The sequence below is a fragment of the Dama dama genome, chromosome 24 (assembly GCF_033118175.1).
Source record: "Dama dama isolate Ldn47 chromosome 24, ASM3311817v1, whole genome shotgun sequence".
Classification (NCBI taxonomy): Eukaryota; Metazoa; Chordata; class Mammalia; order Artiodactyla; family Cervidae; genus Dama; species Dama dama.
Genome location: NC_083704.1, coordinates 13,388,696 through 13,413,346, shown reverse-complemented (window position 1 = coordinate 13,413,346; position 24,651 = coordinate 13,388,696). Strand labels below are relative to the sequence as shown.

At 39.5% G+C, this 24,651-nt stretch overlaps 1 protein-coding gene across 4 annotated transcripts in view; it reads right to left on the bottom strand.

Annotated features, from left to right (window-relative positions):
• The window catches only part of FBXL2 (F-box and leucine rich repeat protein 2), a 79,616-nt gene that overhangs the window by 25,965 nt on the left and 29,000 nt on the right, over nucleotides 1-24,651 (bottom strand). For 2 of the 4 annotated variants that reach the window (XM_061127692.1, XM_061127693.1), the window contains exons 3-5: nucleotides 13,478-13,532; nucleotides 13,092-13,166; nucleotides 7,082-7,176 (exon numbers count right to left, since the gene is read on the bottom strand). In XM_061127692.1, the coding sequence (XP_060983675.1) occupies nucleotides 7,082-7,176; nucleotides 13,092-13,166; nucleotides 13,478-13,532 (225 nt within the window). Of the gene's footprint in view, nucleotides 1-7,081; nucleotides 7,177-13,091; nucleotides 13,167-13,477; nucleotides 13,534-24,651 lie in introns of those variants that run through there. The other 2 variants (XM_061127694.1, XM_061127695.1) reach the window with 2 other exon arrangements.

Below are 24,651 nucleotides of genomic sequence, written 5' to 3'. Positions count from 1 at the left end.
TCAAACATCCACGCTTTGGCATAGCAAAGAAAGCCATTATTTAAAAATAAAAAAAAAAGGAAAAGACAACCTAAGGAATGGGAGAAAATATTTGCAAATGATGTGACCAACAAGGGCTTAATCTCCAAATTATACAAACAGCTCATATAACTCAACAACAAAAAACAAACAACCCAATCAAGAAATGGGCAGAAGACCTTAATAGACGTTTCTCCAAAGAAGACAAATAGATGACCAATAAGCACATGAAAAGATGCTCAACATCGCTAACCATCAGTCAGTCAGTTCGGTTGCTCAGTTGTGTCCGACTCTTTGCGACCCCATGGACTGCAGCATGCCAGGCTTCCCTGTCCTTCACCAACTCCTAGAGCTGGCTCAAACTCATGTCCATCAAGTCGGTGATGCCATCCAGCCATCTCATCCTCTGTCGTCCCATTCTCTTCCTGCCTTCAGCCTTTCTCAGCATCAAGGTCTTTTCCAATGAGTCAGTTCTTTGCATCAGGTGGCTAAAGTATTGGAGCTTCAGCATCAGACCTTCCAATGAGTATTCAGGACTTATTTCCTTTAGAATGGACTGGTTGGATCTCCTTGCAGTCCAAGGGACTCTCAAGAGTCTTCAACACCACAGTTCAAAAGCATCAATTCTTCGGTGCTCAGCTTTCTTTATGGTCCAACTCTCACATCCATACATGACTACTCCAAAAACCATTGCTTTGACTAGACAGACCTTTGTTGGCAAAGTAATGTCTCTACTTTTCAATATGCTGTCTAGGTTGGTCATAGCTTTTTTTCCAAGGAGCAAATGTCTTTTACTTTCATGGCTGCAGTCACCATCTACAGTGATTTTGGAGCCCCCAAAATAAAGTCTCTCACTGTTTCCATTGTTTCCCCATCTATCTGCCATGAAGTGCTGGAACTGGATGCCATGATATTAGTTTTCTGAATGTTGAGTTTCAAGCCAACTTTTTCAGTCTCCTCTTTCACTTTCATCAAGAGGCTCTTCAGTTCTTCATTTTCTGCCATAAGGATGGTGTCACCTGCATATCTAAGGTTACTGATATTTCTTCCCGGCAATCTTGATTCCAGCTTGTGCTTCATCCAGCCCGGCGTTTCTCATGATGTACTCTGCATGTAAGTTAAATAAGCAGAGTGACAATACACAGCCTTGACGCACTCCTTTCCCAATTTGGAACCAGTCTGTTGTTTCATGTCCAGTTCTAACTGTTGCTTCTTGACCTACACACAGATTTCTCAGGAGGCAGGTCAAGTGGTCTGGTATTCCCATCTCTTGAAGAAATTTCCAGTTTGCTGTGATCTGCACAGTCAGAGGCTTTGGCATAGTCAATAAAGCAGAAGTAGATGTTTTTCTGGAACTCTCTTGCTTTTTCTAAGATCCAACAGATGTTGGCAATTTCATCTTTGGATCACTAACCATCAGAGAAATGTAAATCAAAACTACAAGGTATCACCTCACACTGGTCAGAATGGCCAGTATCAACAAAGTCTACAAACAGTAAATGCTGGAGAGGGTATGGAGAAAAGGGAATCTACACTGTTGATTCTGGGAATACAAACTAGTACAACTACTAAAGGAGGTGAGTGTGGAGGTTCCTTAAAAGCTAAAAACTGAGCTACCATGTGACTCAACAATCCCACTCCCAGTCTGTGTTCGGGCAAACCATAATTTGAAAAGATACATGGACCCCAGTGCGCATCACAGTGCTATTTACAATAGCCCAGACATGGAAGCAACTTAAATGTCCACTGACAACGGAATAAAGAAAATGTAGTGCATGTATACAATGGAATATTACTCAGCCATAAAAAAGAACAAAATAAATGCCATTTGCAGCAACATGGATGGGCTTACAGATTATCATACTAATGAAGTAACATAAAGACAAATATCGTATGTTACCACTCATTTATAGAATCCAACTTAAAAAAAAAAGGATACAAATGAACTTATTTACAAAACAGAAAGACTCACAGATTTCAAAAACAAAGTTATGGTTACCAAAGGGGAAATGTGGGAGAGAGGGATAAAGTAGAAGCTTAGGATTAACACGCACACACACTACTATATATAAAATAGATAACCAATAAGAATTGCTGTATAACATACAGAATTCTACTCATTATTCTTTAATACCTCATATGGGTAAAGAATCTGAAAATGAATGAATGTAGGTATAACTGAATCACTTTCCCACACACTTGAAACTAACACAAAATTATAAATCAATTATAATCCAATAAAATTAAAAAAAAAAAGAAAATGCAATGATTGAAAACAAGAAAAATTATTTTCAAATTCACCTACCAATGCAGGGGACAAAGGTTCGATCCCTGGTCCAGGAAGATCCCACATGCCACGGAGCAAAGAAGTCTAGGCGCTACAACTACTGAGCCAGCGCTCCAGAGCCTGCAAGCCACAACTACTGAGCCGATGCGCCGCAAGTATTGAAGCCTGCATGCCCTAGGGCCTGTGCTCCACAACAAGAGAAGCCACTGCAACGAGAAGCCTGGGCACTGCAAAGAAGAGTAGCCCCCACTCTCTGCAACTAGAGAAAAGCCGCATGTAGCAACAAAGACCCAGCGCAGCCATAAATAAATAATCTTTTTTTAAAAAGATCCTACGGAGAAGGCAATGGCACCCCACTCCAGTCCTCTTGCCTGGAAAATCCCATGGACAGAGGAGCCTGGTAGGCTGCAGTCCATGGGGTCGCGAAGAGTCAGACATGACTGAGCGACTTCACTTTCACTTTTCACTTTTATGCACTGGAGAAGGAAATGGCAACCCACTCCAGTGTTCTAGCCTGGAGAATCCCAGGGATGGGGTCGCACAGAGTCGGACACGACTGAGGTGACTTAGCAGTAGCAGTAAAGTCTACTACTACTTTATTTAGAGGATAGGTGTAAGTGAGAGCAGGAGAGAGTGGGGTAGACACGTCTGTCCCTGCTTTCCTCATCCCATCTGGACCCTTCTTTGCCCTTGAATCTATTCCTCCCTTTCCCCAGCAGTCTATTTATTAACTAGCAAGAGGGCAAATAAGGGATCTTCTAGGATTGATTTTGCTAATTTTTTTGAGGATACTGAGCACCATTTCACCATATTCTGTACCCTTATCTGACAGTCCCTCCCAGAACTGAGTTTTCTTTTCATCCAGGGTTCAGAAGGAGAAACAAAAAACAAATCATATCGTCACGCACCAATAAAAAGTAAGCTGTCCAGATGGAAATAAAATCTAATTAGGCAATAAAAGTAGAAATTGTGAAAAAAATAAAATAAAATAAATAAAAATAAAAAGAGCCTAGAAAAGAAAAAAAAACCATCTTCATTTATAGGCAACATGACTGTCTACAAAGAAAATCTGAAGTAATCAACAAAGAAAGCTACTAAAACTAATGTGAGTCTATTCAAGTTGCAGGATGAAAGATTAATGTACAAAAATCAATCATATTTTGAGGACTTCCCTGGTGGTGTAGTGGCTAAGACTCCATGTTCCCAATGCAGAGGGCTGGAGTTCAAGCCCTGGTCATTTGAGAACTAGGTCCTACATGGTGGCGTGACTTGTAACTTGTAACATATGGCAACTAACAGATCCCACACACTTCAACTAAGATCCAGTGTAGCCAAATAAGTAAACAAATTTTTTTTAAAAAACAGGAAAACATTTTAAAAAATCAATTATATTTCTATTTACCAACAATGAACGATCAAAATTTGAATTTAAAATGTCATTTACAATAATATTTCATAACACTTATGTAGACATATGACAAAAGATGTGCACAATTTGTACACTGAAAACTCTACAGCACACTGAGGGAAATCTAAAAAACACCTAAATATAAGGAGAGATAAGCCAGGCTTATGAGTTCAAAGACTTAATACTTCTAAGATGTCAAGTATCTGCAAATTGATCTATGGATTCACCATCTCTTAATCAGGATCCCAGCAAGCTTTTTTGTAGAAATTGACAAGATGGTTCCATAATTTATATGGAAATGCAACTAACCTAGTATAGCTAAAACAGGTTTGAAAGATAGTTAAGTTCAAGGACTAATCAAGCCAGATTTCAAGACTCATTATAAAGCTACAGTTATCAAGACAGTGTGGTCTACTGTAAAGAGAGACAATTAGACCAATGGAAAATACTGAGAGTACAGAAATAGTTCCATAATTATTTGGACAAATAATTTTTAACAAAACTGTAAGAGGCAATTTGGTGGGAAATGGGTGGTCATTTCAACATATGGTGCTAAGAACTGAATGTCACAGACCAAAAAAAATGAGTTATCAACCTACACCTCACACCATACACAAAAAACAAGTCAAAATGGATCACAGGTCTAAACTACAAAACTTCTAGAAACATATGAGAAAACCTTTATGGCCTTGAGTTAGGCAAAGATCTCATATGTAATAACAAAAACATGATTCATAAGAAAAATACTGATAAACTGAACTACCTCAAAATGAAAAACTTCAAAAGACAGTTAAAAGAACACAAAGGTCAGCCACAGACGGGGAAAAAAAATTTGCAAAACATATCTGATAAAGGATTTATATTCAGAACATATTAAGAACTCTCAAAATCCAGTGGTAAGACAATAAACAATATAACGAAGAAAAGAAAAAAAAAAGGCAAAACAACCATCCAACCAAATATTAGAACAGACATTTCAGCAAAGAAAATAAATGGATAGCAAAAATCACATAAAAAGACACTTAACAGCGTTAGTCATTAGAGAAATGCAAACTAAAACCACAATGAGATACCACTGTTCACATCCACAGGAATGACTAAAATGACAAAGACTGATCCACCAAGTATTGGCAAAGACTTACAGGAACTGGAAGCATCACACACTTTCGGTGGGGATGTAAAATGGTACAATTTTTCGAGAAACATTTTGCAAGTTTCTTAAAAAGTGAACCACACACCTATCAAATGATCTACTCCATTCTACTCCTAAGAAAAATGATGGCATGCATCTTGCACAAAAACCTTTATAACAGCTTTATGTGTAATGGGTGAAAATTGGAAAAACCCAAATGTCCATAAACAGATGAATGAATAAACTGCATTATATGCCATACAGTGGACCACTACCTATCAATAAAAAGGAATGAAAAATTACTGACACACATAACATGAGTGACTCTCAAAAACAATCATGTTAAGTTATAGAGGCCAGGCAAAAAGGAGTACATGCTGTATGCAGGTACATATAAAATTTTAGATAAAGCAAGCTAACCTACAGTGACAGAAAGCAGAGATGAAGTAGAGAAGGGGTGGGAGGAAGGGAGTGATGACGAAGGCACATGAGGAAAATTCTGTGGGACACGAACACATTCATTATCTTGACTACAATGTTAGTTTCATGGGTATATTCATAATCTAAACTATATCAAATTGTATACTTTAAAGATGCACAGTTCATTACAGCTCAATTAAATCTCAATATTTAAAATCAACAGGACTTCATATCTAAGGATAGAGCAGGAGTTACAGAGAACATATATGCAAGACCCATTAGAATCGAATTTCAATCTAATTACTACTGTATTTCCAGTGCTTAAATCAGTACTTGGTATAGCACAAGCTCAATCAACAATTGTAAACAAATCGCACCCCTCGCACCACAACGAGAATACACATGCAAGGGTAGGACAGAGGCCAAGACTGGTTCTAGGTGATTACAACCCAAAACTGACGCCGTAACAAAATTCTTCTCCAATCATGATTCTTTGATTATGTTTATCATTATTTCTCACAGTAATCTGGCCTCAAGTGTTAAAAATTTATATAGATACTGATACAGATTTCTGCTCTAAAATTCATGGTAAACCAATAACATTCTTAGCCTTACCGGATAGTTTTGTTACCCACGGCTCTATTCCAAGTGCCCAGAGGAGAATGTGTTTGACAGTCCCCACTGCCAATCCACATCTTCACATTTATTTTAGTTTCTTTAGTGGAACCACTATCAGATTTATGTTTTCTGGTATAAGTTATCTTAGGACCTATTTGGTACATTTAAGCTTCCTGTTAAAACAGACTCAATCTATTCCACTGATTTACAAAGCTTTTGAAGAAGCAGAAAATTTTTCTGATGATCTGAATTTTTTTATTTAAAAAAAAACAAAACCACCTCTGTGTTCCATAACACAGACGGAGTGTTTTGATCCTTAGAAGATATCATGAATTGATTTTCTTAGCAATGGTGCAGCAGATGTTTCAATTACAAATTCTAGTATTTGCAATCACTACACACTGTACATTCTCACTGGAGGTCTGTGATTGATCATGCTGGTATGGTTAAGTTTCCAAGAGGCAAAGACCATTCCAAGATTCTAAGGGGCAGTGTGTGTGCCCTAATTTAGCCAACCTCAAACAACACTAGAGGCCACAAGGGTAAAGACACACAGGTTTAATTACGTCCTATCTCAAAAAAAGCTCAAAGCACATGCCCTTAACAGTGGAGTAATAACATTTCCAATAAATAATGGCTATCCAGGAAGAGGTGGGCAAGCATTTGGCTGGATGGGGTATATTGCTAATGAGAATGAAGTGAATGTGATAACCATATCCCATTACGGGTAAGCAAAATCCCAGGTTATGGTAAAGAATTTTTTGAAAGAATTATTTTGTTAATTAGTGTAATTTACACAACAAGGTAGCCATGATTATGAGAAGGCACCTACGAAGATGGCAAAGTGACAAAGAGGTGAACTGATATAGTATGATTATGTGCCTGGGACTATGTACATGTTACTTCCTGTGACACCCGTGACATTTCCAGGAAGGAGCTGTAACTGCCTCCTCTTACAGAAGACAGAGCTGACAGCAAAGTAACCTGGCCCACGGCCACAGCTGTGACCACACTGGAGCTCTCGGTTTCTCGTTCAGGCCTGCTGGCTCCAAAATCGTCATGTTCTCATTACTCTATGCAAGTTACACAGAAAGATGCCAACAGAAGAAAAGCAAGTAATATGCTTGGCTTATTTTCGCTGATGAGAACGCCAGCTAAAAGCTGCCATGACAGACTGAGGCACAGTGGACTGACTTACTTCAAGGAGGAATCTCCAACGCCAATACACCCCCGCAAGCTCAGCTTCCTCAGGAACCCACCACATCGCTTTGAGATGTTTTCCACCACTCGACCCTTCAATGGAGAAAGTTGGAAAAAATCTTATTCATGCTGCTTATCTAACAGCAAAACAACCTGAAGTTTAGGAACTAAATATGTACTTCCAGGTGTAATAGACGATATTTTAGAACATTCTTCCAACACTCCACTTCTGCTCCTTGTGTATAGAGGGACTGCAAGCACTAAAAAAATGTTTTCAATTAAAACATTAAGTCTTTTTTAAAAATCACACACTACTCTTTGAATGTCTCGACTCTGGAGGTAGGCCTCCCCTTGCCAGGGCTCACGGCTACTCCACAAATTCTAAGGCTTTTTGAGGTCTGCTATGGCAACACTGGCTGCTGGGCAGAGATCTAAAACAATGTTGCTTAAAAAGAAAAAGAAAATCTATTTAAGCTAAACAGTACTACTCCAAAAATATGAAAATGCATTGTAAAAGCTATCTCCTTCTTCTCAGCAATCCCCTATTTAAACACATTTGCTTTGAAAAGGTAACTTTGGCAGATATATGAGAACACTGACTAAGCACTTCCACTTTTTCAGGCATGATTTTATTACTTTCTTGTGTCTGTTAAGGCTCATTTAATATTCACAATAACTGTGCAGACTACTCTTCCATGAACTAAGGAAGAGAATGTCTGAAATACAGGAAATCCCTTGGGATGTCTCTCAGTATTAATATGCCCTAGGATTAAAGTCAACGGGAAAATGAAGCCAGTCCAAAGAGGACTGTTCATGGCTTCGGGAATGGCCATTTGGGTCACTCCACCAAGTGAGGAACCACAACCAGCTGAGGGGCTGAAGACAAGGAGAATACAGAATGTGTGGTAGAAGGTAGTTCTAAGTGCCAACTCTGACCACATGACCAGTTAGAGAGATTAGGACTATAACTGTTGTACTTTCTCCCTATTTTGTTATGAATGTGTGTGTACAGAACAAACGTATTCTTTCTTTCCTCCCTTATCCCCTTTCTGTGTGATGTAAGATGTACTGACTTTATGTCATAGTATTTAAGTTCCTTCAATTCTGCATTCAAGTACTGAAGGCACGGAGTGTCAAGAAGAATGAATATCACTCTAGGACTCTACCTCCTCTTCTGAGGAGGGGCTTAAGTGTATTTTTGATTGTACACTGGATAGCTGAATCACATTAGGTGGAATCACGAGTTCATACTGTCTTTATGTGGAGACAAGTATGGTTTTATGGACATGCCTGTGGGTGCACGTTGACAAGGGGTGAACTCACGATGATTAATTTTATGGTCAACAGGACTGGGACAGAGAGCCAGCCTGTGACCTGGCCAAGCATCACTCTGGGTGTTGTCTGTGAGGGCTTCTGGATGAGATTAGCATCTGAATAGCAGGCTGAGTAAAGCAGATTGTCCTCCCCAGCAGGGGTGAACAGAGCAAAAAGTGCTGACTGAGAGAGAACTCCTGCCTGATGGCTGAGCCAGACTTTGCTCTTTGCTGGCCTTTGGACCTGGGCTGAAACATCAACTCCTCCTGGGTCTCGAACCTGCCAGCTTTCAGACTGGAATTGACACACTGGCTCTGCTGGCTCACAGACCTCCTGACTCAGACGAGCTCTCCTGGGCCTCCAGCTTGCGGACGGCACGTCTGGGAACTTCTCAGCCTCCATCATCATCTGAGCCAATTCCTCATAAGGAATCTCTACATCTGTATCTATATACACACACGAAATCTTATTGGCTCTGTTTTTCTGGAGAATCCAGACTAATACAGGGTGGATTCAATACCTTCATTTTGCAAATAAATAAAGTAAATGGTTAAATTGCCAATATTGCACTTCACTGAGTAGCAGAGTTGGGGTTTATAACAAGTTTCTGTGACTCTAAAAGCTGTGTCCTCTGCATGATAACCACACCCAGGAGGGAGCAAACACTGAAAAGGCCATTTTGTTTCATTTGTAATACTATCATCCTTACTTTACAAAACAGCTACCTTGACACTGAACTCTAAGCAGGAAGGGTCCACTAGGACACATCAAACCACAGTATTACAGAAGCAAGATTCACACAGGCTGGCTAACAACTTAAGTTGAAAATCCAAATTCTGATATTGCTGGTGGCTTTATCTATGCTTTCTTGAGTCCTACCTACGTTAATAATTAGTTTTTGAGCCAAAACTCCAGACACCTTTAAAATAAATTTCTGTCAGTGGGAGGGAAAAAAAAAAAAAAAAAGACTATGACTTGGAAATCCAAGATAAATATCTAAACACTGAATAAAACTGCAAAAATAGCTCCATACCAACGTCTACAAATAGAGCACATCATTCTGTTTTCTCTCAAGTTAGTCACACTTATACAAACTTCTTATTCTTCCGTCTTTGGAGTAGAAGTTTTTATATTGGAATAAAAAAATTACATTCAGAATTTTCTGTTCCAATGTTTCTAAATAAGAGAGAAAAAAAAAAGCAAATCCTTTCCAAATGCAAATTCCAGTGAGGGACACTGTGTAATAGCCGTCAGTATGCTATAGGCAGGCATTTTAGAAAGAAAGGCATGACAGAAAAATAAGGCCTAACAGAGGAGTCCTTGGACTTATGACTTTCAGTTAAGACTATTTGGTTATTTCTCATTTTTGGCCTCACAGGCTCTTTCAACAACCATGAAGACAACAAAATGTTCAGCTTTCAAAGGTTTGGAAAAGGCTAAACATCAGGGAAAGGACACTTATTCAGGAGACAGCGATGCCCAAGATGCACACCTGCCACCTGCATGTGCTGTTCTGCCTTTTCTTTGAAATTCAAATCATGAAATCCACTGTTCCAGGTATCTACTCTCTCTTCTTACTAGGTGAGTGACCTTGGGGAAGGTATTCAAACTTTCTGCGCCTCAGTTTCTCCCATTTGGTGTTTCTGAGAAGGCTAAATTAACTAATACACAGAAAGTACTTAGAACAGTACCTGGCACACGGTGAAAGCTCTTAGTACACCAGTCCTGCTCCTTGGCACTTTCCCTCTTCTCTCAACAGATCCACTTTTGTCCCAAAGAAATGAATCTGAGACCATGAGTTTATCCAGGGGGTGCTTGCCTGGGTCATCACCCAGAGGTGCTATTTAGCGTCCACCGTTGGTGGTGGTTTAGTCGCTAAGTCGTGTCCGACTCTTGCAACCCCATGGACTCTAGCCCACCAGGCTCCTCTGTCCATGGGATTCTCCAGGCTAGAATACTGGAGTGGTTTGCCACTCACTTCTCCAGAGGATCTTCCTGACCCAGGAATCAAACCCGGGTCTCCTACACTGCAGGCAGATTCTTCACTGACTGACCTATGAGGGAAGGACCGGTTATTTGTCTACGGGAGGCCCCATACTTGGTTTAGAATTCAACCTGGATTCACAGTGGGAGCCCAAAGAGGGGACTAATTAGTATTAGACTATATTCTTCACAGGTAGCTCTCTACACGTGTGGTGAGCCATGACCTGGTCTCTCCTTTAGCAGAAGAGGGGCTTTCCTGGTGTTGGAGATCTGGTTTCGATTCCTGGGTTGGGAAGATCCCCTGGAGAAGGAAATGGCAACCCACTCCAGTATTCTTCCCTGGAGAATTCCAGGGACGGAGGAGCCCGGTGGGCTACAGCCCATGCGGTGGCAAAGAGTCAGAGATGACTGAGCAATTAACACTTTCACTTTAGTGGAAGTACTCAAGTATTTCTGCAATGCATTTATACAGCTGCAGTCAGCTAAAACAGTGAAGTCAAATAATGCACAAGGTAGTGATATTTACTTGAAATATCATTTTTTTCCTTGGCATGCTGTGTGGCATACAGGATCTTAGTTCCCTAACCAGGGAACTGCACTGGGTGCACAGAGTCTTAACCACTGAACTGCCAGGGAAGTCCTTAAATAGTATTTTTTAATATCTGAATTGAAAAACTTTTTATGTGCCTTCCAAAATGCTGCAGTTTGGAAAAATCAAAGAAAACTGAAGAGATGATTTAAAAAAAAAAACCCACAGGAAAAAATGTTTACAATTTTTTTTTAAAAACAATGACTCTCCTTTGCCCAGAAGAAATGACCACAATTTTTGGGATTTAATATTCTCCTCAACATCGCTAAGTAAACACAATGAACAAAGCTCTATAGACTGTCAGTTCGAAGGGGAAATATATGTCAGCATGTTTGGGAGGGGCACTGTTGTAATCATTAAGTCTGGAAGGAGTTTTAAAGAATCCCTGACTCAGGGACCAGAGTTCAAGCCAAGAATTAGAGTTTATCTTTCCCGGGAGCTTGGGAAAACCTGAGGCCCCTGCCCCCTGCCAAGCTCAGAGCACAGGAACCTGTGTGGAGACCAAGTGTGGTCGACCTTGGGCTCAGCCCTGCCTCCTGCAGCGGCGTCTGCTTCACTGGTGTAGACGGGTCCAGGACAGGCATCACCGACTCGATGCACGTGAGTCTGAGCAAACTGCGGGAGATGGTGAAGGACCGGGAAGCCTGGCAGGCTGCAGTCCATGGGGTCGCAAAGAGTCGGACACGACTGAGCGACTGAACAACCACAAAGAGACAGGCAAGCAGCAAGTGACCAGAGGAGGTGGTGACGGGCCTCCACATCTGGCCACTAGTTCTTGGTAACACCATCTCCCTGTTAAACGTGTTTCCTTATCCATTAAAAAAGACACAAAATATATAATAAAAACATGTGAACACGCTACATGAATAACTGATTTAAAACATAATTCCACTACACTGAGTTGACTAAACTAGAAATCAGTAAGGTTTTACTAACAATGGGCAGATAATAAAACTTTAGCATCTCTAGACCCTTAAAATAGTACTCTAGACAGTTACTATGTGTAATGCTCTTTTTTACTTCCCTCTTTTCTTTTTGGTTATAAATGCGTATTTAGTATTAAAGTTGTTTTAAGAAAAATTTTCTCATTTGATCTGGTTTACTATTCTTTTTTTTATTAATAGTTTATTAATAGCTTCCTTATTAGTTTAACTGGCAGATATACTCAAAGGACTCAGAAGAAAAGTGACATCATATTACTAACCGTTTGCCAGGTTAAATCTTTAACCTAGGGAGCTTTGAGTATTTTTTTACATTCCATATTTGGTTAATTCGACACAAATCAGAACTCCCAACTCTAGAAAGGCTCAAGTGTATTCAAATTAAGCAGGAAAATATCTAATCTCGATTGCCTAAGAATTCACAAGCACTGTGCTCTCAAGTAGGGGAATAAGCAGTATTGAATAGTGTTGCTGTTTAGTCACTTAGTTGCTAAGTCATGTCCAACTCTTTCGTGACCCCATGGACTACAGCCTACCGGGCTCCTCTGTCCATGGGATTTTCCAAGCAAGAATACTGGAGTGGGATGCCATTTCCTTCTCCAGGTGGTTTACCATTCTTAAATGAAGATATTTACATATTTCCAGGTAAATATACCAGAATCCTGGAATTATAAAGGCTCTGAAGATTACTTCCATGCCTTATTTTATAAATAATAAACCCAGGGCACTGAGAGTACGCGCCTTACGTGGCCGAGCTGGAGGGACAGCTCTCTCTCCAGCCTCCCTCCTGGGCTCGTGCCCCTCGAGTCTCCATTCCTAGCGCTGAGTCAGAATTCTCAGCGGAGTTCTCAGATCAATAAACATTTGTCAAGGGTCTCCCAAGACTAACACACTGAACCAAGTTTAAATGATACAGGTGTGAGGCTTTGAAAAGCTGAGTGGTAAAGCTCAGACGGTAAACATGAATAAGGTGGTAAAGTAAAATTCTGTTACTGATAAAAGCAAAAACACAAACAGAATTTTGGTCTTGAAGTATGCAAATACCTTCCAGGTGTTTTTCTTCTCTATTCCACCTTGGCGGCTTAATATTAAATCTAAACGTGATACACAGAAGGGCAAGAAAGAGTGAGCAGTTGACTTATCTTTTAAAAAAATCTTTAGTCTAAAACTGGTTAACTTACCTCTACATCTGTTTGAAAGTTGAAAAGGTCTATTCTTTGCCAGTTGCTTCCATCCAGAGCTAAGATGTTCCAAGCCTGGGAAGTTGGGAGGGATGAGGGTGAAAAAGATAAACTTATTGAGACTGTTAAAGTCTTGATTCAACTTTTCTATTTCCAAACATTTATTCTTAATAGATATTAAGGCAATAATCAAATGTGGAATTATGATAATACTGTTATATAAAGTATAAAAGATGACATTTTAATTTTTAACTGTTTACTTGAGTGAAAACTCATCTTCATTCTAATAAAATGATTTTTAATTTATTTATTTTTTATTTCTTTTAATTGGAGGCTAATTGCTTTGCATGATTATTTCTTGATTACAAATCTGGTTAATACTCTACCTTGGAAATCTGTGCACATCGGCACAAAGTTACTATATCCAAGAAGGAAAATATTCTAGGAAGAAAGGGGAAAAAGCACAAAAATGAGATGGTATTAACATTTTAGAATATTTATAGTTGAAAGATAAAATCTAGTGTGCGATCTGCATATTAATAATTTTTTTAAGATTTCTCAATTCATAATACACAACTGCACTATAATTTTACCTCACTATTGTGAAATATTAAATGTTTGCACATTCCAAAGTTGTTTGAGAAATATTACACAAATTCCCTGAAACCAGAACTCATTAAACTTTTATTTCTCTTGTTCTAAATCACAGACATGGGACAGTAGGTCATAACTTGTTCTATTCAAAGACCAATCTCATCTGCCAGACACTGAGCCTAGTGAGAGCAGGCCCCTAGCACAAGTGCAAACTCCCCTTTCAGCAGGAGCTGCACCAAACAGGCTCAGGTGCCCAAGGCTCAAACAATACGGCCAAGGAAAGCTCCATGATAAAACCCACTTGCTTTCTATGTGTTTGTTCACAGGGCAGAAAGATGGCGCTCGTTACCTGGAGAGGTCTATAAATGACCAGTTTTTCCTGAGCAAAAGCCAAGAAGCTCTAGAAGCTAGGAAAGACGGGGAAAAAGAAAAGAAAGGAGAAGTAAACTAAAACCCAGTGGACACTGCAGCGTGGCCGGGTCGGGAGGCGCCTGGCCTCCTGGCAGCAGAGCGGAGCTGCTGACGACAGCGCCGTGTGACAGCTGCATGTGCCTCAGCGCTCAGCAGCAACGGCTGACAAGAGCCGCTCTCCTGGGAGAGGAAGAGTGAATGGCAGGTACAATGGGGTGTCAATCCCCACAGCACCGCAAGTTCAGTAGGACAGTCTGTGCCTGCGGGTGTGGGAAGGGGAGGAGACAGAGACGGCAAACAGCCACCTGTAAAGTTCTTAAAAATTCTTCAAAGGTAATTTCAGCGGCGAGTTGAAAATCCACGGGCTTGGGGAAGATGGTAGATCCACAAACCACCAGAGCATTGCACCTACCATAAAGCACCCATGAGCAGCACCACAGGGCTTATGAAGGGGCAGATACTGTTCTGCTATATAGACTCCTATCATTTTCTAGTGAAAAGCAAAGGAGAGAGGCTAAGGGCTGCGTTACTCTTAAAAAACGCAATGGAACTTTGTACATAGGAAAATGCTGGTGGGGAAAAATGTGTACCAAATATAAATACACATATACAATAAACATATTTCAGGGTGTCTGTACACCAACAGTACATTGCTTCCATGGTCATATGTCTTGCCCCAACTCAAATGTCTGTGTTCTGTGCCATGGGACCATTCCCCCGTGAGCCACAGCTGATCATGAGCCCACTGCAAGGCCAAGGACAGGAGAAAGAGACACAGGGATGCTACAGTAGGACCACGGTTCACAGCAGCATCCGCTCTGAACTACAAGCTGAAGGTAGAAAGGGCTTAGCTAAGTCTCCGGTGAAAACATCCCTCAACAACGTGCCACCTTGGAGACCACACACTCTACCACCTCTCAGTTATGATAACGACACTGCTAACTGTGTGCTTGAAAAGTATATGCTAGCCACTGTTTACGTTGGTCATTTAATCGTCACAACAATGCTATGAGGTGCTATTATGCTCTCCATTTTACACATAAGAACACTGAGCACCTCCCAAGGAAGGCCACACAGAGAGAAAGAGCAGAGCTGGAATTTGAACCCAGGCAGTGCAGCTTGACAGCCCACGGCCGTGACGCTACACACGGCTATAGCCACTGTTCCCGCAGGATTAGACTGGATGCTCCTCAACTGCAGCGCGGATGCGGCAGCCTGTGCTGAGTAAGCGTGCTGTATGGAAACTGCACCTAGAAAAGCCAGACTCACACTAACTCACACAAGCGCTCACACGTTCACACAAGTGAGAGCCAACATAGGTTTACGTTTTCTTTTTTTTTTTTTTTCTGCACACGTAGGCATGCTACAACTCCAAACTGCCCAGTAAGCCAAATTCCTGAATCATGTTTCAATGAAGAAAATGAATGCCTGGAATGACAGAGTCTGGAACACTGGTCACAGAAACAGAGTTAGGTCAAGGGGTAAGAGTTTTAAAGAAGAGGTTAAATACTGAATTTGCATCAAACTTCAAAACCTCACATTTTCCATTTTTTAAATGAAAACTTGGGCTTGCTTCCATGAAAAGATAGTTCCTATCAACTTAAATACACAAAGTAACTATGAACAATTTCAAAACTTTTTTTTTTTTTTTTAAATTGCTTCCTACCTCAAATGTGATAACCACCCTTCATTAGGACAGCACTGAAAGGACACCTTGGTTACAAATACATACATACAGGGGTATACAGGAGTGGACGCATTTCTGCCCCACTGGTCTCTCTGCCTCTGTGGCAGTAAGACTGTTCTAATTATGAAGCTTAAAGATCCTGATGTCTAGTAACTTCAGCCCTTCAACTTTTTCTTCATCAAGATTATCGTGGTTATTCTTGGCTACTCTCAGTTTTTGAATTTCTGCTTGTGTTTTAGAATCAGCATATCAAATTTCACAGAAAAAAATTTCTAAAATTTTACTGGGATTATGCTGGATTTATAGACACTCTGGGGAAAATTTTACAGTGGTAAGTCTTCCAACCCACAAACATGATATACTCTACTATTTATTTAGGACTTCTTTACTATCTCATAGTAATTTTTGTATTTCTCCACAAAATGTTGTTCATTTTTAGATTTGCTCTCCCCTCCTAGCTATTTGATGTTGTTACTATTAAAATGGAATTTTTTACATGTCATTTTCTAATTGTTGCTAGTATACAGTTAATTTTAATATACTACCTTGCATATAGCAACATTTCCAAATTCATTTATATATTCTAAGAATTTTCTACAAACAAAATCAATACACTTGAGAATAATGAAAATTTTCTTTCTTCCTTTTCAATGATCGTACTTTTATCCTTTTTCCTGCCTTACTGAAGTGGCTGTGATCGTCTCTAGTACCAACAATGGTAATGAAACACAACTTTTTCTCATTCCCATCTCAGAAAAAGCTGTCAATCTTTAATTATTCATGACTAGATGATTACTACAGGGCTTCCCCTTGCCTTTTCAATTTTCTAAAGTTACTCTGTTATGCCCTATAAAATATGTTTTGCACATGTATAAAATACATGGTTTTAACAGCATTTCTTTAACATATGCTTATTTCCTCTTTTAAAAATGTATTAAATACAAGAGCAGATAGTAGAGTTCCCATATATTACTGCCATCGTGAGAAAGATACATGCACAGACAGCTTCCCCTACTACTAACAGCCTGCATTAGTGTGGTAACAACACAATTCATGAATTTATATTGATATGTGGTCATTAACTACAGTCCGCAGTTTATGACAAAGTTCACTCTCTGTACTGTACAGTTCTATGGCTTTTGACAAATGCGTGATGAAGGACACCCACCACTATAGTATCAAGTAGAACAGTTTACCCCTAAAAACCACCTGCGCTTGTCCTGCGAATCCCACCCATCTTCCTCACTAATCTCTGGCAACCACTGGTCCTTTCAGTGCCGCCACAGCCTTGCCTTTCCCAGAGTGTCATATAACTGGACTCACCCCGTATGTAACTGTTCAGATCAGCTTTCTTCATCATGCATATGTCTCTATCTTTTAGTCAGACAACAGCTAATCACATTTTATTCCTGAATAATATTCCACTGTATGGCTGTATCATTGTTTATCCAATCATTTATATAAGGACATCCGGGTTTCTTCCAGTTTTAAGTGATTATGAATAATATGGCTATAAATACGTGTATACAGGTGAATGTTTTCCACTCAGTTGGAGCATAAGTGCTAGATGTGTAAGTTTACGCTTAGCTATGTAAGAGACTGCCAAATTGTCTTCCAAACTTGCTGTACGGTTTTGAATCACCAGCAATGAAGGAGTTCCTGTTGCTCTGAATCTTGCCAACATCTGATAGATTTTTAAATTTTGCCATTCTAGTACATGTACAGCAATATCTCATTTTATTTTAGCTTTCAATTCCCAAATGATATTATGATTTTAAGCATCTTTTCATATGCTCATTGCATCTGTTTATCTTCTCTAGTGAGGTACCTGTTCAGATGTTTTGCCCCTTCTCTAAATTGGTTATTTCCTTATTGGATTTTAAGTGCTCTTGGTATATTGTGGATATCAGTCCTTTATCATATAGTCTTTGCAAATATTTTCTCCCAAACTGTGGCTTGCCTTTTCATTCTGTTAACAATGTCCTTCTCAGGGAAGTTTTAATGAAGTCCAACTTATCAATTTTGTCTTTCATGGATCATGCTTTTGATATTGTAGCTAGAACTCACTGTCAAACCATAGGTCACCCACATATTCTCCGATGCTTCCTTCTAGAAGTTTGATAGTTTCAGGTTTCACACTTAGACTCATTATTCACTTTGAGTTGATTTTGTGAAAGCTGTAAGGTCTATTATTCCAATGCCATTTGTTGAAAAGAAAGATGTATTTTCTCCATTAAATTGATTTTTCTCCTTTGTCAAAGATCAGTTGACTTTGGTGGCTCAATTTCTGGGCTCTGTATTCTGTTCCATCGATCTGTTTATTCTTTCACCAATACCACACTGAATTGATTACTAAAGCTTTAAACTAAGTCTTTGTAGGTCAGTAGTGTTAGTCCTCAAACTTTGTTCTTCAGGAGTATATTGGCCTTTCAGAGTCTTTTGCCTCTCTGTATAAACTTTAAAATGGATTTGTCAATACCCACAAAACAACTCAGTGGTATTTTATCACAATTGTATTGATTCTATAGATCAATTTGGGAAGAATTGACATTTTAACAATATTGAGTCTTCTTATCTGTGAATATGTAACATCTCCAATTCTTCAAACCTCCTTTGATTTCTTTCACTGGAGTTTTGGCGTTTTCATCATATAGATCTTTTGACAGATTTATACTCAAGTATTTCATTTTTGAGTCTAATGTAAATGGTATTGTTTTTAATTTCAATTTGGAGTTGTTCACTGCTGCTCAACAATATGAGAAATAGCAATAGGAAAGTAGTTATCTTTTGCACATTAACCTTGTATTCTGCAATGTTATATAATTGCTTATTAATTACAGGAATATTTTGTCAATTGTTTGGAATTTTCTATGTATACAATCATGTCATCTACAAACAGAGCAGCTTTATTTCTTACTTCCCAATGTATACCTTTTCTTTTCTTATCTAATTATATTACGTAGGATTTCCAGTAGTACTATGATGAACAGGAATGGTAAGAGGGGACATCATTTTCTGGTTTCTGATCTCAGGTGTAAAGCATCCAGTTTTTCACTATTAAATATAGTGTTAGCTTCAAGGGTTGTTGTATAAATATTCTTGAGGAAGTTCCCCTCTATTTCTGGTAATATGAGAGTTTTAATCATGAATGAGTGTTAAAATACTTTTAACTGCATTTTAACTGCCAAATACTTTTTCTGCATCTACTGATACGACCATATGATTTTTTTGTTAGACCATAAATGTGATAGATTATCTTGATTTTTGAATGTTGAAGAATCCTCGCATGCCTGAAATAAATCTCACTTGGTTATAGTACATAATTCATTTTATACATTGTTCAATTTGACTTGCTAATATTTTGGTGAAGACTTCTGCATCTACATTCATGAGAGAAATTGTTCTGTACTTTTCTTTTCAAAACACTTTTTGTCTGTTTTCATTTTCGCTGCGCTGGGTCTTCCTGCACACGGGCCTTTTCCGGTTGCGGCGAGTGGGGGCTCCCTCCTAGCTGTGGTGTGCGGGCTTCTCACTGAGAGGGCTTCTCTTACTGCAGAGCAAGGGTTTCGGGAGTGCAGCCTCAGCAGATGTGGTGCACAGGCGGTGCCCTGCGGCACGTGGGACCTTTCTGGACCAGGGATTGAACCCATGTCTCCTGCACTGGCAGGCAGATTCTTAACCACTGGACCACAGGGAAGTCCTGAACTTTTCCTTCCTATAATATCATTATCTGGTTTTAGTATTAGGCTAATGCCAGCTTCACAGAATGAGTTAAGAATTATTCTGCTCCTATTTATGACAATGTTGAGAATTGGTATCATTTCTTGTGTTCAGTAGCGTTCACCAATGAAACCATCTGGGCTGATATGGTAATTACATATGTGTAATTAAATCTGAAATACTTGAGAGTACATTGCAGACAAAATGTTCATTTACCCCTAAGATACTCAAATATTTCCTAAAGACAAGGGCATTTTCTTTTTCAAAAACACAATAGAGTTAACAAAGCAAGGAAATTAACATGGATACAATACTATAATCTATAGACGGTATTAAAAAACCTGTTAATTGTCCCATTAATGGCCCTTAAAAGAAAATCTTTGTTTTCCTGGCCCAGGATCACGTACTGCACTTATCTGTCACGGCTCTTCAGTCACTTCTAATCTGAAACACTTTCTCAGTTTTTATCTTTCATGACTTTGCTATTTTTGAAGCATAAAGGTCTCTGTAGAATGTCCTGCTGTGTAGCTAATGTTTCCGCATGATCACACCCAAGTTACCCACCGTTGTTAGGAATGCCACAGCAGCGACACTGTGCTCTTGGGCACCACATCAGGAGGCATCTAGTGTCCATTTGTCCTGTTACTGGTGATGCCTACTTCGATCATTTGGTCATGATTTCTGCCAGAGTGTCCTATTATAAAGTTACCATTTTCCCCTTTGTAATTAATATGTATCTTGTGGGAGATTATTTGAAATTATGAACATATTTTGTTCCCCAAACATCATACCTTCACATATCTCATTATTTTGAAAACTGGTAAATTAAGAGAAAGAATGTCAAGCAATGTTCCTGCCTTTCCTACATAAACTATAGCACTGTGCAATCAAACAGAAGTGAAAGTAATACTTTATAAAAGCATTCCAATTAATAAATGAAGAAAAACAATCAGAGTATTATCATTTTGTAACCCCAATAAGTTAATAATCTAGGCAGTAAGCACACACAAATGTTCAGTTCAGTTCATCGCTCAGTCGTGTCTGACTCTCTGCGACTCCATGAATCGCAGCACGCCAGGCCTCCCTGTCCATCACCAACTCCCAGATTTACTCAAACTCATGTCCATCGAGTCGGTGATGCCTTCCAGCCATCTCATCCTCTGTCATCCCCTTCTCCTCCTGCCCCCAATCCCGCCCAGAATCAGGGTCTTTTCCAGTGAGTCAACTCTTTGCATGAGGTGGCCAAAGGATTGGCATTTCAGCTTCAGCATCAGTCCTTCCAATGAACACCCAGGACTGATCTCCTTTAGGATGGACTGAATGGATCTCCTTGCAGTCCAAGGGACTCTCAAGAGTCTTCTCCAACACCACAGTTCAAAAGCATCAATTCTTCGGCGCTCAGCTTTCTTCACAGTCCAAATCTCACATCCATACATGACCACTGGAAAAACCATAGCCTTGACTAGATGGACCTTTGTTGGCAAAGTAATGTCTCTACTTTTTAATAGGCTATCTAGGTTGGTCATAACTTTCCTTCCAAGGAGTAAGCGTCTTTTAATTTCATGGCTGCAGTCACCATCTGCAGTGACTTTGGAGCCGAAAAAAATAAAGTCAGCCACTGTTTCCCATGAAGTGATGGGATCAGACGGCATGATCTTAGTTTTCTGAATGTTGAGCTTTAAGCCAACTTTTTCACTCTCCTCCATCACTTTCATCAAGAGACTCTTTAGTTCTTCTTCACTTTCTGCCATAAGGGTGGTGCCATCTGCATATCTGAGGTTATTGATATTTCTCCTGGCAGGCTTGATTCCAGCTTGTGCTTCCTCCAGACCAGCATTTCTCTTGATGTATTCTGCATGTAAGTAAAATAAGCAGGGTGACAATATACAGCCTTGATGTACTCCTTTTCCTATTTAGAACCAGTGTGTTGTTCCATGTCTAGTTCTAACTGTTGCTTCCTGACCTGCATACAGGTTTCTCAAGAGGCATGTCAGGTGATCTGGTATTCCCATCTCTTTCAGAATTTTCCACAGTTTATTGTGATCCACACAGGGACTAGATCTGATAAGAGTGCCTAATGAACTATGGATGGAGGTTCGTGACATTATATAGGAGACAGGGATTAAGACCATCCCATGGAAAAGAAATGCAAAAAAGCAAAATGGCTGTCTGAGGAGGGCTTACAAATAGCTGTGAAAAGAAGAGAAGCAAAAAGCAAAGGAGAAAAGGAAAGATATTCCCATTTGAATGCAGAATTCCAAAGAATAGCAAGGAGAGATAAGAAAGCCTTCCTCAGTGATCAATGCAAAGAAATAGAGGAAAACAATAGAATGGGAAAGACTAGAGATCTCTTCAAAAAAATCAGAGATACCAAGGGAACATTTCACGCATAGATGGGTTTGATAAAGGACAGAAATGGTATGGACCTAACAGAAGCAGAAGATATTAAGAACAGGTGGCAAGAATACACAGAAGAACTGTACAAAAGAGATCTTCATGACCCAGATAATCACGATGGTGTGATCAGTCACCTAGAGCCAGACATCCTGGAATGTGAAGTCAAGTGGGCCTTAGAAAGCATCACTATGAACAAAGCTAGTGGAGGTGATGGAATTCCAGCTGAGCTATTTTAAATCCTGAAAGATGATGCTGTGAAAGTGCTGCACTCAATATGCCAGCAAATTTGGAAAATTCAGCAGTGGCCACAGGACTGGAAAAGGTCAGTTTGCATTCCAATCCCAAAGAAAGGCAATCCCAAAGAATGCTCAAACTACCACACAACTGCACTCATCTCACACGCTAGTAAAGTAATGCTCAAAATTCTCCAAGCCAGGCTTCGGCAATACGTGAACCATGAACTTTCAGATGTTCAAGCTGGTTTTAGAAAAGGCAGAGGAACCACAGATCAAATTGCCAACATCCGCTGGATCATCAAAAAAGCAAGAGAGTTCCAGAAAAACATCTATTTCTGCTTTATTGACTATGCCAAAGCCTTTGACTGTGTGGATCACACAAATGTTAGCGACTGACAAAAAAAGAAAATCAGAAATTACATGATTCCTAATAAAAGAACACACCGCCACACAGTCTCACACTCACCACATAATCAAAGGGACTGAACCTGAATCTGAACAAACCTCTGATCCTGCTGTCAATTTCCAAGAAATAAAAATGACGGAAACATGCTGAAATTCCACCATAAGGATGCAATTAGCAAAACCCAGATGGTGCAAACTGCTACATGTCAAATAACCCAAGATATTCAACAGAAAAAAATGTATGGAACAGGAAAGAGACAGACAAGAAACCTGTTGATTATCAGACACTTGAAGATTTATTAAATGGGCAAGACTAGCTTTTTCCCAACCCCAGCTCAGTCTGATGGCTTCCACAAAGAAGCGTGACAAGAAAAAAGCAGGGCTGGTCTGCCATCAATGAGGTGGTGGCCAGAGGATATACTATCAATATTCACAAGCACATCCATGGAATGGGTCTTCAGAAGCATGACCCTCGGTCACTCAAAGAAACCCAGAAATCTGACATGAAGGAGATGGGAACTCTGCACGTACACGTTAATAAACACGTGTTAATAAAACACGTACACCAGGTTCAATAAAGCTCTGGGCCAAAGGAATAAGGAATGTCCCACACTGCATGCATGTTGCGGCTGTCCAGAGGACATAATGAAGATGCAGATTCAACAAACGGGCTCTACACCCTGGCTACTATGTTATCTGTCACCACTTTTTAAAATCTAGACACAGCTACTGTGAATGAGAACTAACTGCTGATTATTGAATGACATTACAGATCCACCAAAGAAAACCAAACAAATGAGCAAGACTAAACCATAATAATGAGGGATGCACATACGAGTGATAAATCTAGAGAGAAACGAAACAGTGTGACAGCTATAAAAGTCAAGAAAGTGTTACTCCTGGAGAGAGAAGTGGTCATGATTTGGGTGTGGAATGGAAGTGCTTCTTTGGTGACTGAAAAAGTTTTATTTATTGACCAAGGTATGGCTACTAGGGTCTTTGTCTAATAATTGTGTTCTGTATGGTTCTCTAACTATATATTATACAATAAAAAATGCCCTAAGAAAAAATGATATATGTCAAAGAAGCATTTATCAAATTGATAAATATTTGAAACTGAATAGTAAACACACAAAAAACAAAAAAATGTCTTAGTCAAAGAAGCATTTATCAAATTGATAAATATTTGAAACTGAATAGTAAACACACAAACAAAAAAACACTAAACTTCAAAACTTATGTAATTCAACAAAAATACAGCTTTGAGACTATTGCCCAAAGAACTTACCTGTTACTAGATAAGCGAGGTGAAAATTAATGACCTAAATGCCCAAATTACGGAAGCTAAAGAAAACACAATTCACCCAAAGAAAGGAAAAAAAGGGGGGCAGGATTTAAAAAGCTAGAAGGGGAATTTGTTTTAAAAAAAGAAAACAAAGAAAAAATAGAAAAAATACACCAATGCCATCAAAAAGACAAAACAAGTGTTGCTGAGGATGTGGGGAAAAGGGAACCTTTGTACACTGTTGGCAGGAATGTAAAGTAGTTCAGCCACCTCAGAAAACAATATGAAAGGTTCCTGGAAAAATTTTAATTACCGTATGATCCAGCAATTCCATTTCTGAACATATGAAATGAAAACGGGATACTGAAGAGATACGTGCACTCCCACGTTTACTGCGGCACCATTCACTATAGCCGATACAGAAGCAACCTAAGTGCGTGTCAGCAGACCAACAGATAAAGATGCGGCATGTGGACACAGCAGGATATTATTCAGCCATGAGAAAGAAGAAAATCTTGCCATTTGTGACAACACAGTTTCTGAGGACACTGCTAAGATAAGTCAGAGAAAGGCAAACACTACAATATCACTTATATGTGGGCCCAAAATGAAAGCCAAACTCACAAAAAGACGTGGCTACCAGGGTCTGGGGGTGAGGGGATAGAAGAGATATTGTTTTAAGGGCACAAATTTGCACCTAGTATATAAGTAAGTCCTAGAGATCTAATAACCAATATAGTGATCATAGGTAACAACACTGTAATAAAACACCAAACTTTCTAAGAAACTAGATCTTAATTATTCCCCCCAAATAAATGGTAATTA